Source organism: Pseudonaja textilis, chromosome 3, assembly GCF_049901715.1.
Source record: "Pseudonaja textilis isolate UNSWEBS1 chromosome 3, rPseTex1.2, whole genome shotgun sequence".
Lineage (NCBI taxonomy): Eukaryota > Metazoa > Chordata > Lepidosauria > Squamata > Elapidae > Pseudonaja > Pseudonaja textilis.
The window spans coordinates 2,021,851-2,046,141 of record NC_141992.1 but is presented as its reverse complement, the minus strand read 5'-3'; the positions used below and the strand labels follow the sequence as shown (position 1 = coordinate 2,046,141).

Below are 24,291 nucleotides of genomic sequence, written 5' to 3'. Positions count from 1 at the left end.
TCTTGAAGACATGACCTAGCTAGATAATATCAACAGTGCTAGAAGCGGATGGGGTCTGTAGAGAGGAGGAAGAGGAGGAGGAGGAGGAAAAGGAGGGCGGGGTCCTTAATGCCCTCTGCTCTTCTTGCATAAATTCCATGACCCAACTAGGGAACAGCATCAATGCTAGAAGGGAGGGAGGTTTGACAAGAGGAGGAAGAGGAGAAGGAGAGGGAAGGAAGATGGAGACAGGAGGAGAAGGAAAAGGAAGAGGAAATCAAGGGAAATGGAGAGGGAGGAGGAACGAAGAAGGAAGATGGAGAGAGGAGGAGGTAAAGGAGGAGGAGGAGGAGAAGGAAGACTGTGAGGTGCCTGGTGCTGTCTGAGCCTGGTTGCTTTCTTGCAGAGGTTCAACCGAGGAACATCTCCAGTTCTAGAAGGATGGGTAGAATCTAGTTGCGTCAGGAAAGGCCTGCAAGAAGACAACCAAGCCTCAAAGAGCACCAAGGACACCCCCATATATGCTGCCGGGTTCACACATGCTGTAAGTTAAGGCAGGCATTATCAGGTGAGGTGGACTAGAAGACCTCCAAGGTCCCTTCCAACCGGTTACTCTGAGATCCAACAGGTTGAAGCACAGGTAAAGCTGGCAGGATGGGATAGTCTAGATAAGCGAAGTCCACAGTGGTGATAAACTCTGGTTATCCACCTTTAGGGTTGACGTCAAGAGTTGCAGGAAGAAAGGGTTAGTCGATAAAAGGCTCATTCTTGGGTTATCTTTTGACGTGATTTCGCTCCTCCCCTCCTCTTTTCCTTCTCCTCCTTTCTCCTCCTTTCCCACTTCTTCTCTTCTTCACTTCTCCCCTCTGTCTTTTTCCTTCTCCTCTTTGTCTTTCCCCTCTCTTTCTTCTTCTCTTTCCTCTTCTCCTTCTCCCAGAGTGTGGGAGAATGTTAAAACAAAACCTGACTGCCGCTTTTTTGGGGTGGGTGGGGAGGAGTGTGGGGCATTTTTGCAGCTGGCAGGGGTTGTCCTTGGCAAACCAGACAACGGCTGCCACACCTGAATCTCTTCCACACCTTTCCCCAACGTATTCTTGCCCTAATCCTCTATTCTGATTAGAGGGGGGAGGGAGGAATGAAGATTTATTCTATTTTATTTTGGTCAAGTGCTTGCAAGATAACAGGTATAAGTAAAAACATAGTTGTGAATACATGGAGACATACGAGATGAGATGAGCCAAGCCACCCGCACCGTGTCCTGCTCCTGTGCCCTTTAACGACGTCAAGAAATCCAACATCAAAGGGAGTTGGGCTAGGAAGGAAACCTTAAGTACACAAGCCATCAAAAGCGCCCTTTCTTCCGAGTGGGACCCGTGCCAGGGGGTGAGGATTACACTGTCCCTCTGGGTGCCTGGGCAGAAGACAAGGAGAGTTTTCAAGGGGGGGCGTTAAGGCGGTGCTGTGCCAAGGGACGGCCCAGCACACGGAAGGGACAGGAGTCCGGCCTTTGGCCCCGTCCTCAGCTCTGGTGAAACAGGACGGGATAAGGTCAGATGGGCAAGCTAGAGTGAGGGAGCCTTCAGTAAAAAAAGGAAATTATCCGTAGGGTTAAGAAACTACTCCCAGGCGCACCTGCAGGGCTGGTATTTGGGGCTCTCTTTGCTGCACACTTTGTCTTTCTTATTTTCTCGCTCTCTCCCTCTCTGTCTTCTACCCTCCCTCACACACACCATTTATCTATTATTTGTATCATCTATCACCTATCATCTATCTCTGTCATCTCGTTTTCTATTATCTCTCTCTCTCTCCTTTCATTCATCCATCTCTCTCTCTATCCATCTCTATCTATTTCTATCTATCTATCTATCTATCTATCTATCTATCTATCTATCTATCTATCTTCTTTCTTTCTTTCTTTCTTTCTTTCTTTCTTTCTTTCTTTCTTTCTTTCTTTCTACCATCTATGTATGTAATCTATCAATATAATATCTATCTATCATCTATCTATCTATCTATCTATCTATCTATCTATCTATCTATCTATCTGCATGTCTGTCTATCTATTTATCATCTATATGTCTCTCTCTCTCTTTCTCTTTCTCTCTCTCTCTCTCTCTCTCTCTCTCTCTCTCATGATGTCATCATCTATAGTTTCTATCAGCTATATTACCTATAATCTCTCTCTCTCTCTCTCTAATTTACAGAGAACAGGAATTTCCTCCTTAATTATAGGTTCTATATGGGTCCCTCCCTGTGGAACCTCATCCCTGCTAAGGTCAGATCGGTCCCCACCCTCTTTCTAAAGGCCCTGAATTGCCCCAGACCCCAGAGAGATACGGAGCCCATACAATGGTTGGTTTGATTGTTGTCACCAGGAAGGAGGGTGGGGTGGGGTGGGATTTCATTGAATTTTGTGCCAGGGTTTTCCAGACACCTGGAATTATTGTGAGAGATATATATATATTCTCGGAGAAGCACAAAGCCGAAGACACAAGCCTGAAGATGACAATTGAGATTTCGTCGAAATGTTGCCAAGATACTTCCAATTTTACGCAGGAGAAAACCCGAATAACCAAAGACCTATATCTATCTATATCTATCTATATCTATATATCTATATATCTATATATCTATATCTATATCTATGGCATTCAGCTTTGCTCGGGTATTTTCCCACGGCATAGTAGTTGTGCTTTTAAAGTTGTCGCTACAACTTTAAAAGCACAACTATAATGATGTGGAAAATACCCACAAAGCTGAATGCCATACATGTAAGTACCGCGAAAACTTAAGAAAACAAATATCTATATATCTATATCTATATCTATATCTATATCTATATCTATATCTATATCTATATCTATATCTATATCTATATCTATCTATCTATCTATCTATCTATCATATATCTATCTATCTATCTATCTATCTATCTATCTAATCTCTATGTATGGCATTCAGCTTTGTTCGGGTATTGTCCCACGTCATTAGTTGTGCTTTTAAAGTTGTAGCAACGTTTCGGTAGAATCTCATCTTCCATCTGCCGAAACGTCGCTACAACTTTAAAAGCACAACTACAATGACGTGGGACAATACCCGAACAAAGCCGAATGCCATACATGTAAGTACCCGCGAAAACTTAAGAAAACACATATATATATATGTTATATATATATATAGACACATCAAGTTTCTTAATAAATAATGTCAGGGCAAGGGACCGCAGAGGCTGGCCTGAGAAATCGGACCTCAACTCTTAAGGTATCCGTTCCATCTTCCAGGCAAGACAAACCCAGAGAAGAATGGCCTCTTTGTGGGCCGGCTGCTGAGTTGGCTCTGGGGCCAATCAAAGCAACCGGCTTTCGACTCAGAAGTAGATAAGCCGAAAACACTGCAGGCTTTGCAGTTTTGTGCCTGAGATTACCTGCTGTGTTTACCTTCTCTGATGATCACCTTTTATCCCTGCTGTATGAGTCGGGGCCTCTTGCACTCACTGCCAGGGTGGTAAATCAGATGATCAGAAAAGGCCCCACCCGGCCGGCCGGTCGGCCAAGAACCAGGTGGGATTATCTGAGGCAAAGGCAGAAGGACACGTGTGCCAGGTGATGCAAGAGATGGGACTGCAAGAGCCAGGAGAGGTGGCTCTCCTTGGCCCCAGCTCCTTCTTGTAGCTCTGCAGAGGTCAGCAGGTCTCCTGGAAGAGGGATCTCCAACCTTGGCCGCTTTAAGGCTTGTGGACTTCAATGCCCAGAGTTCCTCAGCCAGCTTTGCTTAAAGTCTTAGTGGCCAAGGTTGGAGACCCCCTGTCCTGTAACACAATGCTCTGTTGGGTTGATAATGGCCTACCCAGAACAGGAGCATCCCTTGGAGACTGGCAAAAATCAAGGTGCAACTCCATGATTGAAGTCCAGCTGCATGTTCTCGTGGTGTTTCTGCTACCCTTGGTTTTTTGTCTCTTAGTCCTCCTTTGAGGATGTCCAAATGGACTTTTGCAGCTCCCAGAGCTTTGTAGGATTGGACCATGAAATGTCCTTTTTCATATTTGAAGGAGGAGGGTTTGGGTTTCCATCTTTCCATCCATCCATTGTCATCCATCCATCCTCCGTCTCCTCCATCCTCTTCCACCACCACAATCCATCCATCCATCCACGGATCTATCTACCCATTCATCATGCATCCATACATACATCATCCATCATCCACCTGTCATCATCCACCCATCCACCCATCGTGCATCTATGTATCTATCATCCATCTTCCACCACTGCAATCCATCCATCCATCCATCCATCCATCATCCATCCATCCATCCATCATTATCCACCCTCCCTCCCTCCATTCATCCATCATGCATCCATGCATACACACATCCACCACGCATCCATCCACCCACCCATCCATCTATCCATCCCTCCATCCATCATGCATCCATGCACCCATGCATCCATCATCCATGCATCCATCATCCACCACCACCACAATCCATCCATCCATCATCATCCACCCACCCATCCATCCATCATGCATCCATGCATCCATCATCCACCATCCATCCATCCACACATCCATCCATCATCCACCATCATCAGTCCATCATCATCCACCCACCCATCCATCATCCATCCATCCATCCATCATGCATCCATCATCATCCATCCATCATCCACCATCCACACATCCATCCATCATCCACCATCATCAGTCCATCATCATCCACCCACCCATCCATCATGCATCCACTGATCCATCCACCCATCCACCCACCCGTCCATCATCCATCCATCCATCCATCATCACCCATCCATCCTTCACCCATCTTCCTTCCTTCCTCTCTCCCTCCCTTTGATGGGAGATGACAATTTTATATAATGTAAGTTACGCAACAGATGCAACTGGCCTCAAGGCGGTTTCAAGCCCTTCGGTAACAGCTCCCATTTCAACCCCCATCAATAAGTGCAAGGATGAGGCTGCCACCTCTGGCTTACTCACTCCTTGATCCAGTGTTCAACATGTCCTTTGTGAGGGACATCCGGGAACTGAATGAGCAGAAGGTGACTCTGCATCAGCGAATTCTGAAGAAACGCGTTGGTGACATCTGAAAGGGAGGCAGAGGAAGTGAGGTTAGTACTCTAGATCAACATTTTTCCAAGCTTGGAAACTAAGATGTGTGGAGTTCAGCTCCCAGAACTCGACAAAATTCTGGCTGGGGAATTCTGGAAGTTGAGGTCTATGCTTCTCCAAATTGCTGAGATTGGCAAACGGTGCCCTGTGAGATGCTCGTAATTCAGAGTCGGAGTTTTTGGGGGGCAGAAGGTCAACCCCAAGTAAGAAGCTGCTCCGTCTGGATCGGATCTGGATTTAGCTTGGCAACCAACTGGTCGGGAGGGAGCTAATTCCACGGACATTTTCCTCCTCGGTTTTGGTTGGTGAACTTCTTAACTGGAGTTTGGAGCAGTTTTTGGTGTGTTTTCTGCCACCTGATGGCGGGACCCGCCCAACCTCGTGTTGCTGAGTTTGGACAACTGTGCCCCTAGGAACGATTACAAGGCTCACGAATCTTTGGGATATTGGGAGGGGAGGCAGCTACAGATCACGGCACCACTGGGGATATAATCTAACCCAATCAATATGATCTTTGTGGGGCCCTCAGTGCTCTCTGAGCTTAGTTGCTTTCTTGCAGACATTTCATTACCCAACTAGGTAACCTCATCAGCTTGCATAGATGATCGCCTAGAACTAATGATGTTACCTAGTTGGGTAATGAAATGTCTGCAAGAAAACAGCCAAGTTCAGAGAGCACCAAGGACCCCACAGTTCTCCTTCCCCCTTCCCTCTCCTCCCCCTCCTTTTCTTCCTCCTCCCTTTCATCTTCCTCCTCCTCACCTCACTCCCTTCTAGCACTGATGATGTTACCTAGTTGGGAAATGAAATGTCTGCAAGAAAACACCCAGGCTCAGAGAGCACCAAGGACCCCACAGTTCTCCTCCTCCCCTTCCCTCTCCTCCCCTTCCCTTTCCTCCTCCTCCCTTTCCTCTTCCTCCTCCTCACCTCACTCCCTTCTAGCACTGATGATGTTACCTAGTTGGGTAATGAAATGTCTGCAAGAAAACACCCAGGCTCAGAGAGCATCAAGGACCCCACAGTTCTCCTTCTCCCCTTCCCTCTCCTCCCCCTCCCTTTCCTCCTCCTCCTTTTCATCTTCCTCCTCCTCACCTCACTCCCTTCTAGCACTGATGATGTTACCTAGTTGGGAAATGAAATGTCTGCAACAAAACAACCCAGCTCAGAGACCACCAAGGTCCCCACAGTTCCCGTCTTCCTCCCCTCTTCCCCCTCTTCCTCCTCTCACCCCCCTCCTCCTCCTCCTAGCTGCAAGGCATCTTGCAAGAAAGCAACCAAACTCAGGGAGCACCAAGGACCTCTCATTTCAATTCTGAGCTACAAAATATTCTCCTTTATCAAAAACATCTCCGTCTGAGTGGCATTGTTGATCTGTGTCCTTGGGGTTTTCAGAAGCCCGTTGCTTTAAATAGAAGAATTTAAAGGTTTTATGGGTTCTCTGGTTGTCATTAAGACTCTAGAAAGAGTGCCGAGGAGAACAACCAAGATGATTAGGGGACCGTTGCCTAAAACATATCAAGAATGGTTGCTAGAATTGGGGGCGTCTTAGTTTAATGAAGAGAAGGGCCAGGGGTGACATGATGGCAGTGTTCCAATATTTGAAGCGGGCTGCCACAAAGAAGAAGGGGGGAGTCAAGCTCTTCTCCAAAGCACCAGAATGAAGAATAAGAAACAGGGGATGGAAATTAATTGAGGAGAGAAGCAACCTGGAATTCAGGAGAAACGTCCTAACAGGGAAGACAATTAATCAGTGGAACTACTTGCCTCCAGAAGGTATGAATGCTCCAACAGTGGAAGTTTTGAAAGAAAAGACCGGACAACCATTTGGCTGAAGTGGTGTCGGGTTTCCTGCCTAGGCAGGGGGTTGGACTAGAAGACCTCCAAGGTATCTTCCGACTCTGTTATTCTATTAAATTTCTTTTCTTTTTGGAGAAACAATAGAACTGTGGAGGCCCTATTCTTTTCATCCAAAGGAAAAAAAAGAATCAAAGGGCAAGACCTATCGGTTGTAAATACTATCCACGCTGAGCAGGCTGCCTCTTTTCTTTTCCATGAGGCAGTTGATTCTGGCAGAACTCCAACGTGTAAGACGGGGACGTATTCTTGGGAACAGTCCAAGGTGTCTCTTTTGTTTTTTTGGGACAAAGAGGCTCCTGGGATGGCCATGGAAGGATGAGCGCCCTGCAGCAATGAACTTTGGAGAAAAGGTCACCCAAGAACTGTTTGCACGTGAAAAGGTGCCGGAAGGGCATTGAGAAATGCTGACTGACTACAAATATCAGAGCTGCCATCTCTGAGGGTTCAGGCACGGGACTTTCTGTAATGGATTTCTGAGGGTCCATAATTTTTCCTAGTAAGCAAAGGTTCGAAGCAACAAAGACGACCAGAGTTCTGCAGGCTAAAGTATATAAAAATATAAAGTAGAAAGAGTGCACGACCCGACACACGTGGCAGACAGAGAGGTGTGGAAGCAGTACTCAAGGACATTAGCGGACCTCGCCCGAGCGCGAGACAAACGCTGAAGAAAAAGAAGAAGAAGAAAGTAGAAAGAGTGCACAGAAGAGCAACCAGGATGATGACGAAGGGACTGGAGGCTGAAACGTACAATGAACGGTTGCAGGAACTGGGCTTGGCTAGTCTAGGGAAGAGAAGGACCAGGGGAGACAGGAGAGCATCTTCCAATATTTGAGGGGCTGCCCCAGAGAGGAGGAGGAAGGGGTCAAGCTATTATTCAAAGCACCTTTGAAGGCCAGGCAAGGAACAATGGATGGAAACGGAACAAGGAGAGATTCAACCTGGAAATAAGGAGAAACTTTCTGACCGGGAGAACAATCAACCCACGGAATAGAAATTGCCCTCGGAAGTTGTGGGAGCTTCATCCCTGGAGGCTTTCAAGAACAGACTAGACTGCCCTCTGTCAGAAATGGTGTAGGGTCTCCCGCTTGGGCGGGGGGTTGGACTAGATGACCTATAAGGTCCCTTCCAACTCTGTTAATCTGTAATCTGTACATGAAGAACAGTTGCAGGAATTGGGTATGTTTAGTCTAATGAACGAAAGGGCTGGGTGGGACATGATAGCAGAGAACAGAGAACAGAGAAGGGACCTTGGAGGTCTTCTAGTCCGACCCCTGCTCAAGCAGGAGACCCTACACTATCTCAGAGAAATGGCTGTCCAATCTCTTCTTTAAAAACCTCCAGTGATGAAGCACCCACCATGTTTGACGACAAGCCATTCCACAGGTTAATTGTTCTTAGTTCTAGGTTGTTTCTCTCCTTGGTTAATTTCCATCCATTGTTTCTTATCTTGCCTTCTGGTGTTATGAAAAATAGGTGGACCCCCCACTCTGCATTGGGGGAGCTCCTCAAATATTGGAAGACTGCTATTCATGTCACCCCTGGTCCTTCTTTTCACTAGACTAGACATACCCAATTCCTGCAACCGTTCTTTGTACGTTTCATCCTCCAGTCCCCTAATCATCTTTGTTGCTCTTCTCTGCACTCTTTCCAGAAGTCACCTAGTCCAACCCCCCCCGCCCAAGCAGGAGACCCTACACCATTTCTGACAGAAGGCAGTCCAGTCTCTTCTTGAAAGGCTCCAGGGATGAAGCTCCCACACCTTTTGAAGGCAACTTCTGTTCCATGGATTGATTGTTCTCCCTGTCAGAAAAATCTCTCCTTAGTTCCAGGTTGAATCTCTCCTTGTTCAGTTTCCATCCATTGTTCCTTGTCTGGCCTTTGGGGGGCTTTAGAAAATAGCTTGACCCCTTCCTCCTCTCTGGGGCAGCCCCTCAAATCCTGGAAGATGCTCTCCTGTCTCCCCTGGTCCTTCTCTTCATCAGACTGGCCAGGCCCAGTTCCTGCACCCGTTCATTGTATGTTTGAGCCTCCAGTCCCCTCATCATCCTGGTTGTTCTTCTCTGCACTCTTTCTAGAGTCTCAACATCTTTTTAATAGTGTGGTGACCAAAACTGGATGCAGGACTCTAGTTGTGGCCTTGCTTACTAAGGTATTAGGACCTCCCTTGAGCTGTCTTTCCTTGTTGGCTGAGACCCAACAGGTATAAAGCCTCGTAATGCTCAGACTGACTGATATTTTCCCTCAAATCCTCACACGATCTTCAATATCTGGTAGAGCTCCATTGGAGTCGTGCTCTTCAGGTTGACTTCAGAAGAAGTCTCCGCTTGAGGAAGAGGAGGACTCTGGCCACAAACCCGTCCTCAGCTTCTTCTTTCTCAGCTGGCTACAGTAATCCCATCGCCTCCTTACCAACAAAGGGCCCAGAGATCCCCTGTCCTCTACACAAACCAAGGGATACCTTTGATACCTAGTGGGTAGCTGACCTAGCTCAGTCTCACCACCTCTGGTAAGATATTCCATGAATGTGACTTTGACGTGAACTTTCTTTTCCTTGAATCAACCCAGCCTGGTCACCTGAAGGGACTTTTCATTTGTCCCAAATGGACTTGTACTCTTGGAAGGTCCCATTCCCAGGTCATAGCAGGGTATGGCTCTCTGATTCTTCTTCCAATCCCTCTTCAGGACAAATAGAGGAGCCAGTTTGGTGTCGTGATTATGGTGCTGGCCTAGAAACCAGGTGATTGTGAGTTCTAGTCCTACTTAGGTATGAAAGCTGACTAGGTGACTTTCAGCAGGAAGTTCTAGTCCTGCTTTAGGCATGTAAGTCACCTGGGTGGCTTTGGGCCAATCACCAGGAGAAGGTGAGTTCTAATCCCTACCTCGAAAGCCAATTGGGTGACTTTGGGCCAATCACCAGGAGACGGTGAGTTCTAGTCCAGCCTTAGGCATGAAAGCTGGTTGGGTGACTTTGAGCCAATCACCAAGAGACGGTGAGTTCTAGTCCAGCCTTAGGCATGAAAGCCAACTGGGTGACTTTGGGCCAATCACCAGGAGATGGGGAGTTCTAGTCCCGCCTTAGGCATGAAAGCCAACTGGGTGACTTTGGGCCAATCCCCAGGAGACAGTGAGTTCTAGTCCCGCCTTAGGCATGAAAGCCAACTGGGTGACTTTGGGCCAATCACCAGGAGACAGTGAGTTCTAGTCCCGCCTTAGGCATGAAAGCAGGCTGGGTGACTTTGGGCCAATCACCAGGAGACGGTGAGTTCTAGTCCCGCCTTAGGCATGAAAGCCAGCTGGGTGACCTTCAGCTAATTACTAGCAGACAATGAGTTCTAATTCCACCTTAGCCAGATGGATGACTTTGGGCCAATCAATTTCTCCCAGCCTAATCCACCTCAGAGGGTTGTTGTGGAGAAAATAGGAGAAGGAAGGAATGTTAAATATGTTCATCACCTGGAGTTATTTATAGCATAATAAAGGCAGGATAAAAATCAATCAATCAATCAATCAATTAAGCAAGCAAGCAAGCAACCTACCTACCTACCTACCTACCTACCAACTAACCAATCAACCAACCAACCAGACAAACAAACGAACAAGCAAACACAATTGCCCCTAAAACGTTGTTTTCTCCCCCCATCCTTGTCTTCTGGTTATTCTGCCAAGTCAACTTCATCTTGAGAAGCTGTCTCACCCCAATGTGACTAGCCCACCCCCCTCATTCCAGCAAAAGGGGGCTGCCCTGTCATCTAAGGGAGCAGTCCCAAACCTTTCTGGCTCCTTGGAGGGACAGCAATGGTGGGAGCAGATAGGATGCTTCCACGCATGTGCCCGCCACTTGCAATGCCTGGTTCCCAATGGGCCCTGGACTGGTGCCGGTCCACAGACTGGGGTTTGGGGTGGGCTTCAAACTTTTTTTTAGCAAAGGGGTCTCTGCGCTGTTGCTGGGCGGACATTTGCATTTCTTTAGACAGTCCCTGAGGCCACCTGGAGGTTGATCTGTCTCCTCAGGGTCACCCGAGTAGTGCAATTGAGTGTGGAGCCTTCTTGGAATGGACTGTATTGGAGACTGGAGATAAATGATGTCCTATTCCTCCCCCTTTGCTGTTCAATTTGGACATAGATGGCCTCTTGGAGCCCTCTTCCAAACCAGCGGTCTTCTCTGTCCAAAACGTGGACTTTGCTGTCCTCAGAAGAGTGACTTTTGTCTTCTAAATGCAGATGGACAGTTGAATCTCGTCCTAATGCATTTGTTCTCCTATGTTGCGTCATGCGTTTGTGAAGTGGCTGTCATGTTTCCCCAGTGTACAGATCTACACAGGGCTCACTGCATTGTACTGTCTATGCCACATTGCTCGGTTTGTGTCTGGGTGTTTTGTCCTTGGGGTACACAATACAATGCAGTGAGACGCGTGCAGTGCAAGGCATCCAGAAAGTATCCATGATATTCAGCCGTCGTGCAGATCTGAAGAAGGCTCCACACCCATTTACATCACTGAGGTGACCCCGAGGACTCAGATGAAACCCCCCCCAAGTGGCCTCAACGACCCTCTAAAAGGATGCAATGAATGACCTGCAAGGAATATAATCCTTTTGTCAAGGATTATGACTGGAGAGCATGACTGAGGACTCTGGGCTATAGATGTGTCCCATTGGAGAATATACATCCAGGGGGTAGGGGGAAGGCCAGGGTCAAGGGGGAAATGAAGGATTTATCTCAGAGTCGGCTGCACCCAGGTAACGCCGACATGGTCACTCCTAATAAATGATTATTTTAAACTCTGAGAGATGTGGCTTGAGACTCATGATTTGAATGGGATGGGTGGGTGGATTGTCGGAGCCCGGACACCTTCCCTTCCCCAGCATCCACTCAGAGCTGAAGAAGCTTCTGGGATGAGAAGCAAAACCTCTTCAAAGAAAAAAACAGAAAGTTCAGCTGCCTCCTGAACAACAACAACAACAAAAATCATCATCTTTGGGACAGGGAAAAAGCAGAAAGCAGCGCCAAGAGAGGGTTTTCCTTGAATGCTGCACATCGATCCAAAGAGTCTTTCTTACATTTGTTTGCGGCTGCTTTGCTGATGACTGCGACCATCCCTGGGGAACTTTCTCGTACTATGCCTTGCAGAGGCCCAACCAGGCTGCAGAAGAGGGTCCAGACCAGGAAGGCCCACATTTTTTTTCAACCTGGGAACCTGTGGGGAGAATTGGATGGTGTGAACCTTGAGGCGCCAATGTGAAACCTGGAGATACGTGGTCTTCCATCCCAAGTTCTGGTTGGCGTTGCGATACTCTGGGCCTATCAAGTCTCCTCTAGTCCTCGTCTTCATTGGGATAGATGATGGGCTAGATCAGGGGTGTCCAACCTTGGCCACTTTAAGACTTGTGGACTTGAACTCCCAGAATTCCTCAGCCAGCTTTGCTGGCTGAGGAATTCTGGGAGTTGAAGTCCACAAGTCTTAAAGTGGCCAAGTTTGCTGGCTGAGGAATTCTGGGAGTTGAAGTCCACAAGTCTTAAAGTGGCCAAGGTTGCTGGCTGAGGAATTCTGGGAGTTGAAGTCCACAAGTCTTAAAGTGGCCAAGGTTGCTGGCTGAGGAATTCTGGGAGTTGAAGTCCACAAGTCTTAAAGTGGCCAAGGTTGCTGGCTGAGGAATTCTGGGAGTTGAAGTCCACAAGTCTTAAAGTGGCCAAGGTTGGACACCCCTGGGCTAGATGATGCAGTGGTGGTAACTTGCCGGTTCACAACAGTTCTAGTGATCCGGTAGCGCTGGTCAGCAGTTAGCCTTGCCCACTTGCCCCCGCCCTTTCCTGTCCTATATAGTGGACTATAGAAGGAACAGATCAGACATCCAGTCCTTGCTTATCAAGGGAGACCGAGGGGAGCAAGTGGCTAGTTTTAAGTTTCTGGGTGTTACCCTAAAAGAGGACCTGACCTGAGGGTGTCCACATTGCAGCCCTGGTCAAGGTCAAAAGGGCCCAGCAGAGATTAGACTACCTGAGGCTTCTCAGAAAACAACAACTGAATGGAAAACTGCTGGTGACCTTCTACCGCTGCACCAGAGACAGTATCTTAACTTACTGCACACCTGTGTAGGGTTTGTCAATTGCACAGGGGCAGATAGGACAGCACTCCAGAGGGTTAACATCATTGCCCAGAGGATCAATTGGTTGCCCTCTCCCCTTTTTGGAAGAGTTTCATAGCTCCCGCTTCCTTAAGAAAGTTTAAAACATTCTCAAAGATCCATCTCATCCCGGGAACCCTTTTTTTGGGAACTATTACCATCTGGCAGACGGTACATGATATTAAAAACAAGGACAAATAGGCTGAAAAAGAGCTTCTATCCCAGGGCAATAGCTGTGTTGAATTCTACTGTATAGTGCAATATTAACGCACTATCAGGGAGTTTGCAATTCAACGTATTGAATGTGAAGGATGTGTGTTTGTGTTTATTTTCATGGTCCTAATGTACACTGAAGATGGGTGTTCGATTTCGTTGTACGAGGTGCAAGGAAAATCCAATAAACCAAACTAAATTTCCTTTGCTTGTTGCTCAGCTGATAGGCACAGCAGGGCAGATTGTCATGCCAAAGCTGTTTTACTCATCAGCGCTGATGATAAGGTAAGTTTTCAAGCTGAAAATTGCCCAGTTTAGTGCACGTGCCAGTAGTGGGAGCCTACCTGTTTCCCTACTGGTTCAGTGATCGAGGCCTGCACATAATGCCTGCGTGCTGCTTTCCAAAGACCAGCTGAGGCTCAGCTGAGAGGAGAAAGAAGAGAAAAGCACAGGGGTGGGTGGGAGGGCTGACCCTGCGCTTTTCTCTTGTTTCGCCTCTCAGCTGATCGTTGAAGCTTTGCTACCAGTTCGGCCAAACCGGTCTGAATCGATAGCATTTCACCGCTGGTGCACATGCAAAGCGTGCATGCACGGACCAAGTGTGCACCCACAGAACTGGTAGTAAAATATTTTGAATTCTACCACTGGCTATCTGCTAAAATCAAGCCAGGTCAAAATCAAGCCAGGTCAAAATCAAGCCACACACACTTGAGAGTAAATCAGAACACCTGTAATTGTGGAGTTTGTCCAGCAAGAACAAAGAAGGCTTATTCGCATGAAATACCCATGTGGAAAGCTTTTTAACAATCCTGGCTAGTATTAACACTAGGCTTAGTAATGGTGGCCTGGCTAGAAGCTAGAGTAGAGATAGAAATAAGAAACAGGGGGAATATTAGCATATATAATTTTTATATAATAGAATATAAGCAATAACTCGATGGAAAGGTTAGAGGTTGAAAGATGGTCTTGCTATGCATGCTTAAATAATATTGGCGTTGGCATTAAAATGGAACATTGAAATATTAAATAACTACTTTAAAACAAAGATGTCTATTAATACTAGAATTACATAAGTTTGATTAATGTAACAAATAGCATTCATATTATCGCTACTTCTACCAAAAGGAATTATACCCAGATGCTACACTGTTCATTTATTGATTTTGATGTATACTTAAAAAGAAAAATCCAATAAAACTCCCCCCCCCCAAAAAAAAGCTGATAAAAATAACAAAGAGTTAGGCAACTTGCAGACCTGAGCTAGAAGTTAGGAATAGAGAAAATAAAATTGGATAATTGGATAACTCCTGGGATTAGGGTTTGGGTTTAGCAACCGGTTCTCTGCCTGGTTGCTGGGTGGGTGTGACCATGGTGGGTGTGGCTTATTCGGCCTCCTGCACCGTGGTAGGGGGGTGTTTTTGCCCCCTGGGCTCTGGAGGCTTTCCTTGAGCCTCCAGGAGAGCGAAAACGGCCTTACCGGGCTCCAGAGGCTCTGTGGATGCCAGAAACAGGCCCATTTCTGGCCTTCCCAAACTTCCGGGAGGCCCATGTTTCGCCCTCCTCAGGCTCTGGAGGCTTTCCTCGAGCCTCTGGGAGGGCAAAAACAGACTCCCCAGGCTCTCTGGAGGCTGGAAATAGGCCCATTTTTGCCCTCCACGAGCCTCTAAGAGGCCCATTTTCCACCTCTCTGGGCTCCACGCCCCCTCGCATTTACCTGGGATCCAAAACAGGCTGTGTGGGGACTCCTGGGAGGCAAGGGGCAATACAGGGCAAGGCCAACTGGTCATCGGAACTACTAGTAAATCAATATCCGGTTTGCCCGAACTGGTCTGAACCGGTTGAATCCTACCCCTACTCCTGGGGCATTTCATAGCCAAGGCTTGGGAATAGAGATAGCGAGAGACCAATAGAGCAAACTGTAGAATGATTACTAAAATGTTTATTAGTTAGATGGCATTTCTTATTCTCCTGCCTCGTCCCTCCTTCTCCTTTAGTGAAAATGTATAGAGCTTTCTTAATCCTTTGTCCGTGGCTCTTGGCATTTTGGCCAGGAGCCCTTTTCCTTGGGGCACTCCAACAAAAAGCCATCCGAAGAACCTGCCACCTCGTGTTCTGTCATCCCTCATTGGCTTTGGCAACCAGGCTGCGACCAGAATTGGGGACAACGTAGACATACCCGGTTCTTGCAATCGTTCTTGAGGCCCCTGATCATTTTCCTACGGAATATTAGTTGGGAGGGACCTCCAGAGTTTTCCTAGTCCAACCCCTGGTCGAGCAGTTAGTTAGGTAGTCCTTGACTGATAAGAGTTTGCCGAGTGACCGTTCAAAGTTATAACGGCACTGGAGAAAGTGACTTATGACTTATAAAAGCCACTCTACAAAAGAGCGACTTTTTCACACTTACGACTGTTGCCGCATCCCCGTGGTCACATGATCCAAATTCAGACGCTTGGCAACTGACTCCTATTTATGACGGTTGCAGTATTCTAGGGGTCACACAGTTCCCCCTTTGCAACCTCCAGACCAAGCCAAGTCCAACGAGGAAGCCAGATTCATTTAACAACCGTGTCACTAACTTAACACCTGCCGTGATTCACTGAACCACAGTGGAAAGGAAGGTCGTAAAATGGTTTGAAATTTACTTAACGACTGTCTCGCTTAGCAACAGAAATTTGGGGTTCTACTGTGCTCATAAACGGGGGGGCTATCCCACTGTTCTGTCCAATCTCTTCTTTAAAATCTCCAGTGTTGGGAGCACCCACAATTTCTAGAGATCTGAGCAGCGCCTCTAAGGTCCCTTCCAATTCTACAGAAATCCCAATTCTATTTCTCTTTGCCAATGCAAATCTTTGCGGAGAAGTAACCTGGAGACACTTGGGAATTATGATTTTCCCATAATGTTCTGGATTGTTCTGTTCCTTGCACCCCATTCCGCCCTCCCCCCAAAAACCTACTTTCCTTACCTCTTTTACCAGCTGGTCTTAAGCGTGGAAATTTTTTTTCTTAATCTAGAGAAAGTATTGTACACCAACATCTTTATATACCCTCCATGCAGGCTGACTCAGTGATAAAATCAGCAGGACTCCATTGTGAGATTTCCAGGAGTGCATCTAAGTGTTATTTAGTTTAGCCATTCAGAAAACACAATGTGATATCATTTAGATTGTTCTTCGGGGCCTCTAATTGGGCTGGTTTGGGGCCTGAAAAGATCAGTAAAATATTAAGTCCTGGTGTCCAAGCCAGCGCCTTTCATCTGAATACACTCGAAAAGTGTTTAAAACACAATGTGCCCAGTTTGCATCAGAACAGAATATGTTCCTGATAATGAAAAAAAAAAAAGCCATGGAGAACATCCTAGACAAATATTTTTGAATTCTGAGTGTGGTGATAGTTTGATAAGAGCCAAAAAAATAAACCAGGGTCATTGGAGGTTTTTAAGAAGAGACTGGACAGCCTTTTGTCCAGAGGGGTATGGAATTTCTTGCTCCAACAGGGAGCTGGACTAGAACGGGGGTCGCCAACCTTTTGGACCTCAGGGACCACCAAACTCATCATTTTAAATCCCGTGGACCAGAGACCCTGGGAAAATCCCCAAAAAAGTCTGCAGGAAAATTCCACACCCAGTTTTCCTACCAATGGATCGTTCTTTATTTGGGATCGCAGGTTACCATCTCTAGCTCTGTTCTCAGGGGGAGAGAAAGAGAGAGAGAGGGAGAGACTTTTGGCTTCATGCAAGGAAAGCAGCAGAAGCCGCAGAAGTCTTTCTTTCTCCTCTCCCTCAAACTCCGCCAGAAATGAGCCTTTTCCAGCGCAGCCTCTTGGAGCAGGAGGCCTTGCAGGGTCTCAGAGGGTCATTTCTGGCGGAGTTTGGGGGAGAGAAAGAAAGACTTTGGCTGCTTTCCTTGCGTGCAGCCAGAAGCAGAAGAAGAAAGAAGTGGAAAGAAGCAGCCGGGTGGCCAGGCCAGGCGCGTGGGGCAAGTGGGGCAAGTTCCTCCCCCTCCGCCCTTTTCCCCCGTCCCCTCACTACCTCGTGTTGTTTGCAATGCAAGCAACGCAAGCTTTGTGTTCCCGCGGGCCATGTGGGCAGCTCAGCCTTGTGTTCCCTCACAGCCTGGATTAATTGCTTTCAGGGGGACATTTCTCTGCGGACCACCAAAATTTTCTTGCAGACCACCAGTCCCCGGCCCACTAGTTGACGACCACTAGTATAGAGCAATGATTGCCGTGCACCAGTGGGCCGTGCACCACTGGTGGTCTTGGTGGTCCGCAGAGAAATGTCACCCCCAAAGCAATTAATCCAGGCTGTGCAGGAACACGAGACTGTGCTGCCCACAAGATCCCTCTCATAATTCCTGGTTTCACCCAGTCTGTATGCATCCTTTGGGTTTTCCTTGCTTAAGTGTAGGACTTTCCTTTTCTGCACCTTGAATTTCATTTTGTTAGATACGGCCCAGGGTTCCAGTCCATCAAAGAAATAACAGCTGGAAACTTATCAAGGAGAGACGCAACCTGGAACTAAGGTGGCATTTCCCGACAGTTAGAACAATTCACCAGTGGAACAGAAGTGGCCTTCAACAGTTGTGGGTGCTTCTTTTGAAGAGGAGGGTGGAACAGCCATTTGTCTCAAATGGTATAGGGTTTCTTGCCCGACTAGAAGACCTCCAAGGTCCCTTCCAACTCTGTTATCCTGTTTGCAGCAACTAGGTATGTCTAACCTAACAAAGAGAAGGACTAGGAGTGACATGATAACAATTTTTCAATATCTCAGGGGCTGCCCCAAAGAAGAGGGAGTCAATCTATTCTCAAAAGCACCCGAAGGCAGGAGGAGAAGCAACGGATGGAAACGAATCTAAGGAGAGAAGCAACTTGGAACTAAGGAGAAATTTTCTGACAGTGAGGACAATTAATCACTGGAAGGGCTTGCCTTCAAAAGTTATGGGTGCTCCATCGCCGGAGGTTTTCGAGAAGAGATTGGACGGTCATGTGTCCGGAGTTGTACAGGGTCTCCTGTTCGAGCAAGGGGTCGGACTAGAAGACCTCCAAGGTCCCTTCCAACTCTGCTATCCTGATGCCAGGAGTTGGGTGTGTCTTGTTTAATGAAAAGAAGGACCAGGTCTGACATGATAAGCACTGTTGCAATATTTGAGGGGCTGCCACAAAGAAGTGTGTGTGTGTGTGTGTGTGTGTGTGTGTGTGTGTGAATCTGTTGTCCAAATCACCTGAAGGCAGGACAAGAAGCAACAAATGGAAACTAATCAAAAAAGAGAAGAATTAAGAAGAAATTGCTGGCAGTTAGAACAATTAATCAGTGGAAGGCTAGCCTCCAGAAGTTGTGGGTGCTTAGATTAGATTCATTGGGAGAATCTAACACAACATGCTAAGCCGAAGCTAGATAAACCATGTTATGGTATAGCACAAGGGCCTTCAAACTTGGCAAGCTTAAGACTTGTGGACTTCAACTCCCAGAATTCCCGAGCTAAGATGACTGGAGGAGGAATTCTGAGAGTTGTGAAGTCCACAAGTCTTAAATCTGTCAAGTTTGAAGGCCCCTGGGTTAGATTAATGAAAAGAAGGGTAGGGGGTGACATGATAGCAGTGTTCCAATATTTGAGGGGCTGCCCCAAAGAAGAGGGGGTCAACTTATTTTCCAAAGCCCCTGAAGGCAGGACAAGAAGCAACAGATGGAAACTGATCTAAGGAGAGAAGCAACCTGGAATTAAGGAAGAATTTCCTGACAGTGAGAACAATGAACCAGTGGAACTGCTTTCCACTAGAAATTGTGGGTGCCCCATCACTGGAGGCTTTTAAGGAGAGACTGGACAAGGGTCTTCAAACTTGGCAAGTTTAAGACTTGTGGACTTCAACTCCCAGAATTCCTGAGCTAACATGACTGGGAGAAGGAATTATGGGAGTTGACCTCCACAATCTATCTATCTGTCTGTCTGTCTATCTGTCTATCTATCTATCTCTGTCTGTCTATCTATCTATCTATCTATCTATCTATCTATCTCTCTCTCTCTTCTCTCTCCATACCTACCTACCTAATTACCAATCAATCAATCAATCTATCTATCTATCTATCTATTTCTTTCTATCTATCTATCTATCTATCTATCTATCTATCCATCTATCTATCTATCTATCTATCTATCTATCTATCTATCTATATCTATCATCTATCACAAAGGTCTTCAAAGTTGGCAAGCTTAAGACTTGTAGGCTTCAACTCCCAGAATTCCTGAGCTAACATGACTGGGGAAGGAATTCTGGGAGTTGAAGTCCACAAATCTTAAAGCTTTCAAGTTTGAAGACCCCTGGTACAGCGTGTTGAACAGACTAGTTCTCCTTCTTTTGTCCCTTATTCTGCTTCCTGATGGACAGATGACCTATTCCAGGCCGTTGGTTTGACAGATCACCTGGAAGAGACGTGCAAATCTGGCACTGGAAAATGTCTCTGAGTTTCAAGATATCAGTGGAAATATTTATCTTGGAAGATCTTGTGAGCTTGTATCTCTGTGATTATCAAAGCCCTGAATTGGTTCTTTCATTCACGGGAAACTATATAACTGGCAGCCCAAGAAAAGATTAGGGAGGACAGATCTGAGCACACCGAGGACGCTCCATCCATCCATCCATCCATGTAAGTCAACTGTGTGATGGTCCAAAGGTACCCCAGATAGTGGAAGAATCCCCTTCTTAGAAAGTTGATGGATATGTAAGATTGGGGTTGAGTCTCCCATCCAACCATTCCTGCATCTTCAGCTCCAGAGTCTGGGGTGCAACTCCAGGATGAGTTCCAGCAGGATTAGAAAGGGCCACCCATGTCTTCTTCTGCAGAGTTGTCAATTGAGGTTCTCAATCTCTTTTTTTTAAAAAAATGTTCTATCAGTTTCCTCCAATTGCCTTTTCTATGGACAGTCATCAGATACTTCTGGGCTCCATCCCTTGAGCTGGAGGGCCCCAACAGGTTAACAGATTAACAGAGTTGGAAGGTACCTTGTGGGTCATGTAGTCCAACCCTCACCCCCACCAAAGCAGGAGACCCTAGAATATTTCTGACAGAGGTCAGTCAGATCTCTTCTTGAAAGCCTCCAGGGATGAAGCTCCCACAACCTCTGAAGGCAACTTCTGTTCCATAGGTTGATTGTTCTCACTGTCAGAAAGTTTATCTTTATTTCCAGGTTGAATCTCTCCTTGTTCAGTTTCCATCCATTCTTCCTTGTCTGGCCTTCAGGTGCCTTGGAGAATAGCTTGACTCCCTCCTCCTCCTCTCTCTGGCAGCCCCTCAAATATTGGAAGACCACCATCAAAGTCTCCCCTGGTCCTTCTCTTCACTAGACTATCCATGTCCAGTTCCTGCAATCATTCATCATATGTTTTAGCCAGTGGTGGGATTGAAATAATTTAACCACCAGTTCTCTGCCCTAATGATTTCTTCCAACAACCAGTTCACCAAACTGCTCAGGAAGTTAACAACCGGTTCTGTTGAACCGGTGTGAACCGGCTGAATCCCACCACTGGTTTTAGCCTCCAGTCTTCTAATCCTCTTGGTTGCTCTTCTCTGTACTTTTTCTAGAGTCTCAACATCTTTTTTATAGTGTGGGGACCAAAACTGGATGAAGTACTCTAGGTGTGGCGTTACTAAGGCTTTACAGAGTGGTCTTAGTATCTCCCTTGATCTTGATTGTATCCCTCTGTTAATACAACTTAGGATTGCATTGGCTTTTTTGGCTGCTGCTGCACACTGTTGGTTCCTATTTAGCTGGTTGTCCCCTAAGACTCCAAGATCCCTCTCCCAGTTCCTGCTATTGAGCCTGGTTTCACCCAGTCTATATGGGTACTTTTTGGGTTTTTGGGGGCTAAGTGTAAGACTTTAGTTTTCTCTACCTTGAGAAAAGGTCTTTGACTCTGTCCTTCTTCTAGAAGATGAGAGGGTCAATATGGGCAGAAGACCAGAAGATCAGAGACTGGGTGTTATAAGGGGAACCCATGTTCTCCAGGGCTACAGCAGCTCAGTGTCTGCCATTTTGAGCCTTTGAGGCTCCGCCATCATGGGAAATGATTAGAATAAAACAAAACCAGGGCTCTTCCTTCTCACTCTCTCCAAAAAGCAAAAAGGGAGGTGATTATTTATTTGAGGACATCTTTAGTTTGAGGCTAAATGGCCTTCCCTTGGTTTCATCCAGATGTTTTCATCTAGAGTGAAGAGGTGTGAGGTGCACTTGGTAGTCAAATCAAAAACCATTTGATTCCCTTTGAATGTCTGGAAACCCAAAGAGATGGTGGCCTTCAGTTTGCCTCTCCTTCCATCAGGTTCTTTTGAGCTCTGTCCCTTGAGTTGAGGTGCCCATCAAATCTTTGACCCTGTCCATCTTCTAGAACAAGACCAGGGATGACATGATAGCACCGTTCTGATATCTCAAGGGTTGCCCCAAAGAATACACAGTCAAGCTATTCTCCAAAGCAGCTGAAGGCAGGACAAAAAGCAATGGATGGAAACTCATCAAGGACAGAAGGGAGGACAATTAATCAGTGGAGGAGCTTTTTTGTAGAAGTTGTGTGGGTGTTCCATCCCTGGATGTTTTTAAAGAAGGGTTTGGACAGAATGGTATAGGACAAGGGTCTTCAAACTTGGCAAGTTTAAGACTCGTGGACTTCAACTCCCAGAATCCCTGAGCTAACATGATTGGAGGAGGAATTCTGGGAGTGGAAGTCCACACGTCTTAAACTTGCTAAGTTTGAAGACCCTTGGTACAGGATATCCTGCCTGAGCAGGGGGTGGGCTAGAAGACCTCCAAGGTCCCTTCCAACTCTGTTCTTCTGTTACCCAAGAGAACCAACGTAGAACTAAGGAGGAATTTCCTGACAGTGAGGACAATTAATCGGTGGAAGGACTTGCCTTCAGAAGTTGTGGGTGTTCCAACAACTTTTAAAGAAGAGATTGGGCAGCCACTGGTCTGAAATGATATAGGGTTTCCTGCCTGAGCAGCGGGTTGGACTAGAAGACCTCCAAGGTCCCTTCCAACATTGTGATGTTGAAATCCATGTCCTCCGTGGCTACCTTTTCAGTGACTTAACAGCATCTCCGTGTCTGCCATTTTCAGCCTTTGAGGCAGGGGTGGGATGCTACAGGCTCGGCCCGGTTCTACAGAACCGGTAGCTCTGAAGAGCAGCAGACTACTGAACTGGTTCGCTGCGACAACCCGCCGAGCCACCCGCCGGGGCTCTTGGCTGTCCTTTATTTCTTGCTTTTTCAACCTGAGCTGCTTTGCGCGGCACAGGTGAGGTTGAAAAAGCAGGAAAGAAAGAGGAGTTTGAAAAGGCTTGTCAGCTGTCCAAGCTAACGGTTTCTTGCAAATGCTGTACAGGTGTGTGCAAAACTCACTCACACCGAACCGGTAGTAACGCCGGTTGAATCCCACCCCTGCTTTGAGAGTTTGCCGTGAGGGGAAAAAGGATCAGAAGGGAGCAAAAACAGGCCTCTCCTTCATTCCCCGAATCTGAAGACTCAGGTTCTCACTCCACGTTTTTTACAGCCAAGGATTCGTTTCTGACTTTCTGCCAGTCACCATGGATCAAGTCCTCAAGAGGCCCTGGCTTGGCGTGCTCGTCTTCTTCTGTGCTGCCATGGTCCCTTCGGAGGGTGGAGATTCCTGTAAAATCGTAGCTTATTTCGAGCCAGACACAATGCTGCGTAGTAAGTAAAATGGCTGACTTCCTGCTAGCTGAGACCGCTGTAAGAATACTGGGGGGGATTTCAAAGCGGTTAGCGCTTAGCAATAGCACTTAGACTTATATACCGCTTTATAGTGCTTTACAGCCCCCTCTCTAAGCAGTTTACAGAGTCAGCCTCTTGCCCCCAACAATCTGGGTCCTCATTTGACCCACCTCGGAAGGACGGAAGGCTGAGTCAACCTTAGGAAGGAAGGAAGGAAGGAAGGGAGGGAGGGAGGGAGGGAGGGAGGAAGGAAATGTGAAAGGCAGGAAGGTAGCAATAGCACTTAGACTTACATAACACTTTATAGTGCTTTTACATCCCTCTCTAAGCAGTTTACAGAGTCAGCCTCTTGCCCCCAACAATCTGGGTCCTTATTTTACCCACCTCGGAAGGAGGGAAGGCTGAGTCAACCTTTAGAAAGAAGGAAGGAGGGAGGGAGGGAGGGAGGGAGGGAGGAAGGAAATGTGAAAGGCAGGAAGGTAGCAATAGCACTTAGACTTACATACCACTTTATAGTGCTTTATAGCCCTATTTAAGCGGTTTATACAGAGTCAGCCTCTTGCCCCAAACCATCTGGGTCCTCATTTTACACACCTCAGAAGGACAGAAGGCTGAGTCAACCTTGAACCTAGTGATATTTGAACTGCCAAATTGCAGTCAGCCGGCAGTCAGCAGAAGTAGCCCTGCAGTACTGCACTCTAACCACTGTGCCACCAAGGCTCAGCTTGGTATGGAATTGGGAAGGAAGGAGGGAAGAATGGAAGGAAGGATAGGAAAGGAAGAACAAAAGAAAGAAACAAGAAAGTAAAGAAAAGGAGGGAGGGAGGAACAAACAAGATGGATGAATAGAAGGGACGAAGGAAGGGAGAGAGAACGTGAAAGAAAAAGAAAGAGAAAGAAAGAAAGAAAGAGAGAGGGGGGAGGAAGGGAGAGTAGGAAAGAAAGAAAGAAAAAAGAAAGAAAAGAAAGAGGGATGGATGAAGGAAGGAAGGAGATGGATGAATAGAATAGATGAAGGAAGAAAGGGAGAGAGAAAGTGGAAGAAAAGAAAAGGAGGTGGGGGGGGGGGGGGGGGGGGGGGGGGGGGGGGGGGGGGGGGGGGGGGGGGGGGGGGGGGGGGGAAGGAGGGGGGGGGAGGGAGGGGGGGGGGGGGGGGGGGGGGGGGGGGGGGGGGGGGAGAGGAAAAAAGACAGAAAGAAAAAGAGGTAGGTAGGAAGGGAAGGAGGGTAGGAAAGAAAAAAAGAAAGAAAGGAAAGGAAAGTATGGATGGAATGGAGGAA

General features: G+C 47.0%; 2 protein-coding genes and 1 long non-coding RNA gene across 4 annotated transcripts in view; 1 reads left to right on the top strand and 2 right to left on the bottom strand.

The window, feature by feature from the left end:
* Positions 1-12,147, bottom strand: part of LOC148125984 (BPI fold-containing family B member 3-like) — a 38,373-nt gene extending 26,226 nt beyond the window's left edge. Inside the window, exons 1-2 of the mRNA XM_087928688.1 lie at positions 12,016-12,147; positions 4,969-5,074 (exon numbers count right to left, since the gene is read on the bottom strand). Coding sequence (XP_087784814.1) covers positions 4,969-5,074; positions 12,016-12,133 — 224 coding nt within the window. The 5' untranslated portion in view covers positions 12,134-12,147. The remainder of the gene's footprint in view (positions 1-4,968; positions 5,075-12,015) is intronic.
* Positions 1-24,291, bottom strand: part of LOC148125983 (uncharacterized) — a 352,312-nt gene that overhangs the window by 294,883 nt on the left and 33,138 nt on the right. The gene's annotated exons all lie outside the window — the stretch shown is intronic.
* LOC148125982 (BPI fold-containing family B member 6-like) overlaps positions 19,854-24,291 on the top strand; it is a 47,756-nt gene continuing 43,318 nt past the window's right edge. The window contains exons 1-2 of one of the 2 annotated variants that reach the window (XM_087931950.1): positions 19,854-19,933; positions 22,830-22,990. In XM_087931950.1, the coding sequence (XP_087788076.1) occupies positions 22,864-22,990 (127 nt within the window). In that variant the 5' untranslated portion in view covers positions 19,854-19,933; positions 22,830-22,863. Of the gene's footprint in view, positions 19,938-22,829; positions 22,991-24,291 lie in introns of both variants that reach the window. The other variant, XM_087931951.1, reaches the window with a different exon arrangement.